The sequence below is a fragment of the Dysidea avara genome, chromosome 4, assembly GCF_963678975.1.
Source record: "Dysidea avara chromosome 4, odDysAvar1.4, whole genome shotgun sequence".
In the NCBI taxonomy this organism is placed as follows: Eukaryota; Metazoa; Porifera; class Demospongiae; order Dictyoceratida; family Dysideidae; genus Dysidea; species Dysidea avara.
Genome location: NC_089275.1, coordinates 20,147,452 through 20,159,471, shown reverse-complemented (window position 1 = coordinate 20,159,471; position 12,020 = coordinate 20,147,452). Strand labels below are relative to the sequence as shown.

Sequence of the window (12,020 nt, the reverse complement as noted above, 5' to 3'; positions counted from 1 at the left end):
ATTATGTTCCATAAACTTAAAGTTACTGACATTTTACTATCAGTATAACTGGGTACAACTACAGTAAAGCAGCTTAACAAATTAGTAAACTAAGAACCTTCAAGCAGTGCCTGTTGTAGCATAATTATAGTCAACAGCTTTGTGAATGGTGTCATCATACTGTCAGTTTATCTTGGTATGGCCAGTAAACAATGATGGCGATCAGTGTGTCCTGATTGTGGTCTGGCCATCCTTGAAGTATAGTATGTCAGTTATTGTAGCCATTCTGACAGTGTCGAGTCCATTTTTGCTCAGTTTTACATGATATGATTATTTTATTAAAGTAGTGTGTATTCTATTAGAGTAGTGTGAAATTCATAAATAAAATTATTAAGTGTTACACATAATATTATTAATATTATAAGGTGGTTTAACACTACTTTAAAATCATGGACTTTTTCAGCTGCATTGATACCAGCTTATCCTTTGTAGTGAATTTAATTTTTATAAACCATATCCTTTCCACATGAGGCCTAAGGTTGGGTGGAGTCACTATTAACCCCACTAATTAGAGTGTTAAACTATTTTTGTGGATGTCATAGTGTCTATAACCACATGTATTGTGTAAACAACATGGCCTCATGTTGACCACACTTTGATGGTTTCCATAAATACAGCCTCTTATATAATACTTATATAGAACAATACACAACTTGCATCTGTCATATCTGATACTGTGAGTGATGTGTGCCTGAAAAAATAGCTACTCTACCATAGTATATAGAATGTGAGGCAGGCAAGTGCTTGTGTGTGAAAAAGCTAGGTTATTCTTCACCACTGATTCTGTGAAGTAGTCACCCTTCATCAAAAAATATTAATGCATGCAACCACCTTGTAAAGCATCCTTCAACTCAAAACAGTCCTCTGGTGGTCCTTTGCATAGGTCCACTAATAAGTAATAATCTTTGCTGAGACTTTTTTGTTTTGTGCTGTGTGATTATTATTCATCAAATACTCTAATAGAGCAGTCAGGTAAATACTCTAATAATGCAATCTGCACATTGCAATTCCATCATGTACTAAAACATTAACTGCAATGTGGAAGCAAATTTGTTCTGTCTACAACAATCTTTATTATAACAATAAAATTTCAAAAGGGGAATTGAGATCACTGAAAAAGCCATAACAAGAAGGGATCGCTGGGGTGACAATGCAAACCGCAAATCTCTATTTTGACTCACCACAAATGAATGGACCATGTAACTAATGACAGAGAGTCCAAATAGAGATTTGTGGTATACATTACCATCTCAGCAATCCCTTCTTGTTTCATGGCCTTTTTAGTGGTCCCTAGCTATTCCCTATTGTATTCTATTCATCTAGTTATATAATAATATATGCATATATGTGGTACTACAGCAATATGTCTCTGTATTCTTAAATGACGATGTTCCATCTTTTAGCATTTTCTGCATTTGGTCCCCATTGATTGAATACCTGAAAATCGAATTAACATGTAGGTAACATAACTTAAAAATATACTTGATGTGCATACCTTTTTGGTGATGTGATCAGGACATGCCATTCTGATCCGTTCACAGGTTACTGGACTGTCTAGTGTAAAGCACTCTGAGACTCCAGCTTGTCTACGTACAGTTGCTATTGCATCTCAAATGGCAAAGGCGACAGATGCTCCCAAAAGTAATGGTGGTTCACCAATGGCCTAAGAAACACAGAGTAACTTTTATGATCAGAAATAAATTTATCACAACAACGGTATATTTATACAGCATGCAATTATGGTAGTACTGTAAGGCAGTACCAATACCACATTTTACATCCAATGTTATAGTCTATATCTGATACTGGTTTTCTAATGAACTGATATCACATACACAGTTGATACTTCAAAGCCGAACCGATATGCATTACAGCATAATAGAGTATTTAGCATGATCACTATGACTGTGTTAAATTACTACACTCGTGTGCTTTTCAACAATGTTAATCCCTATATTTGTTGGTACTTATGACTGTTCACAAAAGAGTTTTTGTTCAAACTTGTCTGTTTTTGTCAGTGCAAAATTCACAGAACATAGGCGGCAGAAGAGGGGGTGCTCTAACACTCCTAACTATTTACTGGGGGTGCTGAGCATCCCCAACTCAAAGCTGTATTGTGCAACAGTCGTCACGTGAACTTCCAGGAACTTGTCAATCACGATCGAAACACTCTAATAGAGCAGTCACCCTAATACAACAGTCAAGCATGTATTAAAATAAAAGTAATAGTACTAGTATTTGATTAACAGCTAAAACCACCAAACATGCCTCCAAATATCAATCTCCTGACACCTAATTTTCAAGTTTTTCCTGGGGGGCATGCCCCCAGACCCCCCTAGAATTTCACACACCTACTATTACCACCATAAATTATGGGGACCCCCGACTGTAGCATCCTTCCGCCTCCTATGCAGAACAAAAAAAATCTAACACCAAAAGCCAAAAAGTGGTGCAAAAAACCTTCAGAAAAAGTAAGATGCTTTTCATGGTACTTATACCGATACTTGTAATATTGGTACTAATACTGATAATAATATCGGTATCAGTACAGCCATACTGTATAGTACAGATCATGAAGATTTCAACTTTCCTTCCAAAACAATACTGTAGAGTAGGGTTGTTAAATGCATATTATTTATTAAAATTGTACTTGTTCTTGTACTTAATATAATAGTTGATAAGTGCTTGCAGATAAAAAAAGAAACTCCAACATGGAACATGAAGCTCCAACATGACGTGGAGCTATACAAGAGAAGAAATGCTAGAGGTTTGTCACCGGTGCAAGGCTTGAAATTTCACTTGGTATATTGCCAATAGTAACATGAATTTTGCTATGCTTACCATGTAAAACGGTCTACTGCACCATGGATTTCATACTCCACACAATGGATATTTACACTGGAACTGGACTTAATATATTGATACGTACATGTGGTGAGTATATTCATACAAATGACACCACCGTAAGAGAATTAATCCTTCTCATTCTGTTAGAGTACTTCATTTTGAAAGTGAATCCCCTCTAGATAAAAGTGGAGAGGCTTCAATCTAACTAACATACCACTTACTTTTGATCATTAGGTACACTAAATTGCATAGCAAAAAAATAATAACGATAGTCTTCTGCCACCACCCTTATAAGGGCAAGGTACTGGACCAGCATGCTCAACACCTATACATTTATAATTCTACAGTTTCATAGTATTTAATAATATTCCTTCCTCAATGATCATGTCGCTATGCATAATTACATAATTATGGCGAATGTAGCTCCGTACTTAGCTGCTACTAGTGCTAGCCTGCTAACTACGTAGTATCATTTGCCTGCAAGCAAACTGATTTCAGGTGCACACATTTTTCAAGGCTAGGGGTTTCAGTCAAAATCGTTGCAACCCCTGTATCCACCACTGATATCTGTGACTAACTATAATGTGTTTAGCACATGCGCCTAATAAAAAGGACCAGGTGTCCTACAGACTTTCAGGACTTGTGCTGTAAAGCCTTATTGTAAGTGTTCAATATACATAGCTGCACCTCCCTTGTTTTGTCACTTTTTTATTCCTACTCAATGTAAAAATTTTAATTTTTCCTTACATTTTTCTTTTGCAGTAATTTCATATATACCACATCAATGGAAAGAATGATGCCAGACACATTAATCACTGGTCTCGCAAGCCAGACCCTTTTCCACACAGGGTGTTATCACTTTCAGTATAAGCACCCATGTAGAAGAGTCTGGACCACATTCCATGAATTCAGTTGGCATTTAAGTAGACCAATCAGATGACATTAATTTTTTAACTGTGGCAGTAGGTCTAGACCATATCAATGATTGAATAGGACGATTGCCTAAAAATTTTTGTGAAAATGACCAATTTTCACTCAGCCTGTTATATGCATACTAGTAGAACAATTAAGCAAAAAAATCTTTCACTTTTTGATAAAAGCACCAAACCTGGTACAATATTTGCCTGACCATACTATTTCATATTAGACAAGTACACAAAAAAATTGGGATTTCAACTAGAGTAGGGACCAGTACTGAAACAAGCTGGAGTAGTGCATGATAGTAAAACAATAAGAAGTGTTATATCCCTACTGTGCATTTCCATTATGGTATCTTCAGCACAGTAGGGATATAACACTTTACTATGATTTAATATCGTGCACTACTCCAGCTTGTTTCAGTACTTTTTTATCGATGTGCTATTGTCTGTACCCTAGTTTAAAACTCCAATTTTTTTTGTGCACTTGTTTCTTAACTTTTTGAACCCATGCATACCGCATCAAAAGAGATGGTGCCATGCACCCCAGCTACCAATTATCATCTAAAAAGTGAAGTATTCATTACACTTCGTTGTCACCTATGTTCAACCCATTACACAGCATTACGAATCAAGAACTGTTCAAAAAGCACCTCTGCAATCAAAGTAGCCACTATGAAAAATACAAGCGATTTCCCCATCACGTGCTACTGCCAAATTGACAACACCTTTCACTGTCAGCCAAGATGAATGGGAAACAAAGGAGGACACTGGTAAATCCATGAAGAATGCATTGTACGTACTGCGGTATGCCAAAAGGCACCTCTTGGGCTGAAACAATGTCGAACAATGAAAAAATCAAAGCCCTTAGCCTCAGCTGTTATCAAGTTACGCTTGTCTGAAGGCATCAGTCAGGCAGTCAGTCAGTAGAAAAAATTTCTTTCAACTTGTTGAAAGCATTTCAGGTTGATCTGAAAGCTTGTTTGGGCTTAGGTTTACCTAGCCAATACTGCCTCATTGTCGTCAGGGAAAATTGAGGCTGGTTTTTGGGTGTTTTTTTGTGTGCCATACCCAAACATTTGCGGTCCCTACTATACAGTACTGTCGTACTGTATCATTAAAATCACCAATCATATCATGCTCAAAAAAGAACTTGACAAATAATATAATGAATAGGAAATGTATTGGGAAAGCCATAAAAGTGTTCAATAGCAAACTTTGCATCTGCATATACAGGCAAGGAATGGACATATCCAAAAGCTTCCCAAAGGAAATGTCCTTTCAGGTCATTTGCAATGTTAAGCAACAGAGAGCCAAGCCATAGACATGCAATATATTATTCCGTCATACTGTGTCAAAACAAAGATCTACCATTCAATGTATGCACTTTCCTCCATTGGTGTCTTCTCTAGGGCTCCACCACCAATGTATCTAGTAAAAGTGAAGTCCCACCTGTCTTACTAAGGTGTTTAGCCTGTCATTTTGCTTTTACACATGCTTTTTTGTGCTGGGATGGTTGGCAAGGGCAGCACATCTAGCCCGGGAAAAAATCTAAAGAAAGCAGAATAGCTAGCGCCAGAGTTAATGTTTTCATCTGAACACGCACCCCACCTATCAATCACTGACTCAAAAGTGAAATGGCTATTCCACTTCACTTTCAACTATGTTCAACTCGTTTAACAGTGCTGCAAACAAAAAACTGTATGAGAAGCATGAATCCAGTTACCACAAAAAATACAGACGATTCGTGCACCCCAATTACTGACTTGAAAGTAATTACACTTCTTACACAGCATTACAAACAAAGACCAGTATTAGAAGCAAATCTGCCAATCACCACAGAAAATATGGACAATTCCTGTTTACAAACAGGAAGCCATGCATTGCAAATTGACACCTAGGGCTGTCAGCAAAAAGAAGTGGGACACAAAGGAGTAAGTGCATTTTACATACTGCGGTATGCCATAAGGCACATCTTGGGACAAAGCAACACCAAACAGTGACAAAATCAAACCTGTAGCCTTAGCCGTTATCAAGTTATGGCTTCAGGCAGGCACACAGGCAGTTAGTCAGTGAGCAAAAAATTCCATTGAATAATTTCTTTTAAATTGTTGGGCTTGGTTATACCTAACCAATACTGCCAACTGAAGGCACCAGGATGGTATTGTGAAGGTAGTTGTTGGGTGATATTTTTGGCCAGAAAAATCCAAACTTCTAATATACAGTACTACCGTATGGTAAAATTATAGCAAAATGTCAACTTCAATTGTGTGTGTGTGTGCAAACCTAGTCAAGTTTACAAATTTGGTCACATTTTATCTGACTTACCCTTGAAGAATAAATGGCACGTTTGTTAACAGATCCCTTCAGAAGAGATACATTGAATTCTAATGGGACATCAGAAAAGCAAGGAATTTTATAATTCCCTGGGCCAGTAGTAAATGGTTGCCCATGAGGATTTCTCGAGGTTTCTTCTAAGAATATTAATTCTTCCATTGTAAATAATCCAACACGTTGAGTAAAAGCTCCTTCAATCTATGTAAAAAAAACATTACATAAACGATGCACACATGCTATATTATCAATTATCTGATTTTCACCTGGCCAATATCAATTGCAGGATTGAGACTTTCCCCTACATCCATTAAAATATCTGTAGAAATGATGTGATGGGTTCCTGTCACTATGTCTACTTCCACTTCACTACAAGCTACACCAGATGTGAAGTAGTCAAAACTTCGTCCAGTGTTTGTCTCCCAGTCGTAATGAACATCTAGAATGCTGACAAAAGTGTCATGATTACTTGGGTAGTTGTTATCTGCCATTCCGTAACTACTCAGCAACAAATGTCTGTTTGGTAAAACCTGGTCTCTGTGTATAGTTGGTTGTATGAGCCTGTGCAGCTGTAAAGACCTTCAACCATTTGTAGGGCTTATATCCCTCTCCCCTCAAGGCTATGGGTTAACACAGGGATACAATATCTTTTGTTCCCTCAACTACTCTTTCTACTGCCTATGACTCGTTCTTCCTGCTCTCTGCTGTTACAACATCCCATACTTTAATATATGTAGTAAATTGGGTACTATACAATATTTAGCTATATTGATTATGAACAGGTGTATAGTTTTTGTATGCTCGTAACATTGAGTTCTCTGGTGGTGTGATCACAACACCAATATCCACTCCCATTATTCCATTAGCCAGTTTAGCATCGCTCATCAGACCCCAACCAAACCAGATGCTAGCAAGACCACAATGTTTGGAAGCAGTTTATATTTGCCTTTTCACCTGTTTCACTTTTCGCATTTTCACATATTTTTCTATCTACCTTGAAATTGTTTGTGATTTAATCTTGCAGTGTTGTTCTTTACTATATAGGTATTGTGCAGATTCACCAACCAGAGATCACTACTGCATACTTCTAACACTTTAAGACAGACTATTATGAGAACACGTGCTGTAGCTTCCTTCAGTGCTATTGTGTTCTACAAATAATTATGTACCATATACTTCACAAGCTTATTTACCTCCACTGGGTAAGAGCTACCACTCTTTTCTTGCCTTTTAATACTGCTGCTGCTACACTAATCTAAGTACATCACCTTGATACAGACCTAAATACTCTAAAGGAGACTACAATAACATCAGATCTGAATTTTATAAGATTAACTGATGGACCTACTACAAGAAAAATGTCAACCAGAATACTTTAGTCAAGTGCTAAAGGGAATCATGAACAGATTTATCCCAAACAAATCTAAACATAGAACCCGTAAATTCACAACTCCCACAGTTGTTGGTCTTTGCAGGAATAAATATATATATACTACCTGAAAGAAATATCTCCAACCTATTGATTTTGCGCACATTACTAGGTTAAGGAGTAAACCACCTTTTCAAATGCACTTTATGTAATAACTTTAGACAGGCTGTAGGACCAGGTGTCCTACAGACCTTCAGCACTTGTGCTGTAAAGTTTTGATAAAAAATAAATTAAATAAATAAACTAAGGTTTCTTACACATTCATTAATAACGAAATATGAAACTTAACAATTAACTAACAACCTGAAGTTTAACCCTAAGGGCTTTTGGAAAACCAGGAGAATACAGTGGACTCTCTAAATAAGGAAGATGGGACTGTTTTGCATAGAATGACCTGGACAAAGTAGAGGTTCTCAACAAACAATTTTTACAGTTCAGGATGCCAACTCACTTCCATCAATCAAATCACTTTCCTTTGCTCAGCATTAAACAACATTTCCATCAGTGAAGATGATATTTTAAATAAACTTTTTGGCTTAATTATTTCTAAATCACCTGTACCAGACTAGACTTTGCATTGCTTATGAAATTTCTCTCCGTTTTCCAGAAACCCTTTGATGGTGGCCTAAAGTGTTACCAGAGGATTGGAAGAAAGGTAGCGCCTATATTATTAAGAAAGGATGCCAGAAATCTTCCAGAAACTATCAACCAGTAAGTTTAACATTAATTTTATTGTTTTAAATCTGTTATTTGGGATGCACTATTACATACACAGAGAAATAATTTAATTTCAGAACATCGTCATGGTTTTATGCCTAAACAATCATGTATGACCCAGCTGCTTTCAGTTATGAATGATTGGACGGGTGAACTTGAAAACAATTACTCGGTTGATGCGATCCATCTGGACTATCACAAAGCATTTGACTCTATTCCTCACAAAAGACTTTTGGTGAAGTTGAAAGCACATGGTATACAGGGAAATAAAGCTACTGATTTGGATTGAATCATCATTTAAGTCTGGTAGAGCTCAACGAGCATTGGTTAATGATACTGAATCATTATGGCTTCCTTTTATTAGTGGTGTCCCTCAAAGCTCAGTTTTGTACCCCTACTAGGCCTGTGTCAAATATGCCAGCATAATAAAAAGCATAATAAAAAGCATAATAGGCTGGAGTGCTATGCCAGCATATAAATGCTAGTATATTAGGTAGATATATGTGACCGGGCCTGCGAAAATAGGGCATGTGGGTACAAACTACACCCTGTCACATAACATCTCATATCTCAGTATTGGGATAAATATTTCCATTCTGTTACTTGTATTTTGAAGCCAACTAAATGTTTAATACGTGCTGAAAATTTTATGGCCAAGCAACAATGGAATACAAAGTTATGACACATCAAAGTGTGAAAAAGTAGGCAATTTTTATGTGCCCACATGCCCTATTTTCACAGGCCCGGTCACATATGTGCTAGCATATTAGATGGATATTTCAAACTATGGAGCTTAATTCCATGAAAATAGATCGATACTCCCTAAATAGAGCAGTCAGTGGAAACTGCAAACTACAATAGAGCACTCAAATGCATTTGTACATAGATCATCATATTGATACTCTCTAATAGAACAGTCACTTTGTAGTGAAATACTCTAAGAGAGCATTCACTGATTAAAATGTTCCAAGGTAATTGTAACAAATGTTACTAACCTAGGAGCATAATGCAAGCATAATGGGAACACTGAAGAGCATAATAGGTGAAAATTTTGGGAAATTAATTCCTGAAACCTTTTTTAGAAAAATGTTGGGCATATTTGACTCAGGCCTATTTACAATGATCTGCACATTAGACTGCCTAGTAAACTAGTCACATAAATGGCAGATGTACATGTCTTTCAATATTAATATATTAGCAAGTGCAAATCAATGCATTTAGGACGATCCAACCCTCATTAATTTTTGTGTATTCTCTAAGCAATATAAGTATACAACAAATATTTAAATAATAATGATTAGATGAATCAGACAGAAGAAAAAAGCTGACCAAGAAAGGATGGAGGTTAAGTGGTGGGTACCAAATGGAGTAAAAAATATCTATAGCAACTCAAGCATCTAACCCTAGATGCATTAGAAGAGCTAGTGTATAAAGATTATAATATTTCACAGCATAAAATGCCTACGTGCAATATTACGTATACCTAAAGAAGCTGTTTACCTAGCCTGATATTGAATTTTACTAAACAATCAGTTTACATAATTGTGGACATGATCGTGAGGTGCATGTGACTGTCCTAGATATTACATCATTATGTCATCACTACTACACTCATGCATCAAGCCCTACCAACCATAGGATCTGGCTTCACCCAATCACAAAAATCAAAATCAGCACACCTGACATAGCCTTAAACAACTAACCAGTTTGACATGCAACTATTTGACATACAGTTGTGAACTTGAACAACAATACATATATAGCTCAGTATAGACTTTCACCCCCAACTTCCTGAAAAGGAGAAATCCTAGAATAAACACTGGTGCTGTATTTAGTTAATAAACACAGATAGTTTTGTAGTCATTTGTTATTGTTAGTGACCATATTGTTAAGATACACAAAAACAAAACAAATCCTATGCAAGACATTATATACAACTTCTAAATGTAGTTGGTTTGTGTATGAGCAATCAATAGGTATATATGCCACAATGTGCACGTGAGAATGAGAAGTCCATGTCCCTTGTCTTTTATTAGCTACAGCCATTTGTGAGGTTGTATGCACGGTATGCTAAATGAACTTTTGAGAGTATGACAAGTTATCACCACAGGAATAGTCAAGTGGCTTGAGTCTGAGACAGAAAATAATAATTAATTTTGATGAAAGGAAAAGACAATGAATCCACATGCACACTTCACTGAACCAATTGAACACTGATAAAATCAAGAAATTATAGATCTAGAGGTGTTTAAGTTTGATCTAGAGGTGTTTATATCAACAATTCAACATTAATATTGACGGATTAAAGTTAACAAGTTTAACCGTCGTACGATAAAGTTGAAGACAAGTGTCTATAACCAATGACTACTGCAGCTGCATGCATGTGATATACTGGCTTCTATACCACTGAATTTTCTGACTTCTTTAATGTGACTAATTTCTATTACTTTCAACACTTTTGTGTAACACATTTGAAGTATGATTTCACAACACTATGCAATTTTGGTAAGAACATGAAACTGAACATACATTAACTATAATTATTGTCAAACATAACCTTATGGTGTAAGTTTCAAATACAATCAGTACATTTTCCATGTCCAAATCTATTATTATTATTGTATATAATTCTTTTCTCCCCTATGTGTTCGTCATGAGCCCCTTCATATGCTTATACAGTAGATCACAGCTGTGTTACAATAGTCAGTACCAATGACATCTCAATTACATGCACAGCCCAGAAAATAATGACTTGCCCAAAAAGCTTTGTGCTTGAATGGCTTGTAGAACCACGTCAGTTCACATTCACCTGAGCATCCCAAACACTTTAAACACTGGAGTTAATTATCAAGAACATTTCTGATATGAGCAAGAACAGGTGAGTAGTGATGCTTAAAATATCCCATACATTTATTATGGATTCAGGCACACAAACATATGTGACTGGGCCTGCGAAAATAGGGAATGTGGGGACATAAAAATTGCCTTCTTTTTCAAATTTTGATTTGTCATAACTTTGTATTATTCCATTAGTGTTTGGCCATGAAATTATTAGCATGTATTAAAAAATTAGTTGGGTTTAACATACAAGTTACAGAATAAAACTATTCCATCCCACTACTGAGATATGAGATGTTATGTGATGGGGTGTAGTTTGTGCCCACATGCCCTATTTTCACAGGCCCAGTCACATATGTTTACAACATGAAACATGCTTGTTCTGGTACAAAACCATTGGGAGTGAGCTACAATAATTGTTATAGTTAAACCCCACCACATGTAGAATATCATTGTTATCAACTCAAGGCAAAGCCAAGGCCAAGGTGTTGATAACAGATATCCTACGAGCACAAGTGTGGTTTTAACAGGCTTCTATCACACACTATAAATAAGCACCTCACTTTATAAGCAATGTGACAGTTGCTAAATTGAGGTGCTGATAATGTGTTATGACATGCCTTTTATCCCACACTTTGAAAATAAAGAGCTATAGTTAGCTATAGGCTAGTATAAGTTGGGTATGGTTTCAACTATGCTGTCTTATGGCTTCATGATTCCTTTGACCCAACTAATGTGTAAATCAACATGTCCTTCATATTTAAGGATTCCAACCTACTCTGGGGTTTAACTTCCATTCCCAGGGTTTAACTACAGTAGCTACCATATCCTCTTACTTTTTTACTTTGATATAGGGCTTCAGTAGGATAGAAGAGCACATAACGTTTTAAAGATCAGGA

General features: G+C 36.4%; 1 protein-coding gene across 1 annotated transcript; it reads right to left on the bottom strand.

The window, feature by feature from the left end:
- Nucleotides 1–1,334: 1,334 nt before the first annotated feature.
- LOC136253224 (xanthine dehydrogenase/oxidase-like) lies at nucleotides 1,335–6,915 on the bottom strand. The gene is made up of 4 exons (XM_066045850.1): nucleotides 6,404–6,915; nucleotides 6,132–6,338; nucleotides 1,535–1,702; nucleotides 1,335–1,476 (listed from the first exon to the last, which is right to left on the bottom strand). Exons 1-3 carry the CDS (start codon nucleotides 6,626–6,628, stop codon nucleotides 1,649–1,651), a joined length of 486 nt encoding a protein of 161 aa, XP_065901922.1. The 5' UTR covers nucleotides 6,629–6,915; the 3' UTR covers nucleotides 1,335–1,476; nucleotides 1,535–1,648.
- Nucleotides 6,916–12,020: the final 5,105 nt, after the last annotated feature.

Coding starts and splice junctions, on each gene's coding strand:
- LOC136253224 (XM_066045850.1), bottom strand. CDS start 6,628: ATGGCAGATAACAACTACCCAAGTAATCATGACACTTTTGTCAGCATT. Junction 6,339..6,403: donor CTGCAATTGATATTGGCCAG/GTGAAAATCAGA, acceptor TTTTTTACATAG/ATTGAAGGAGCTTTTACTCA. Junction 1,703..6,131: donor GTGCCATTTATTCTTCAAGG/GTAAGTCAGATA, acceptor TGTGTTTCTTAG/GCCATTGGTGAACCACCATT.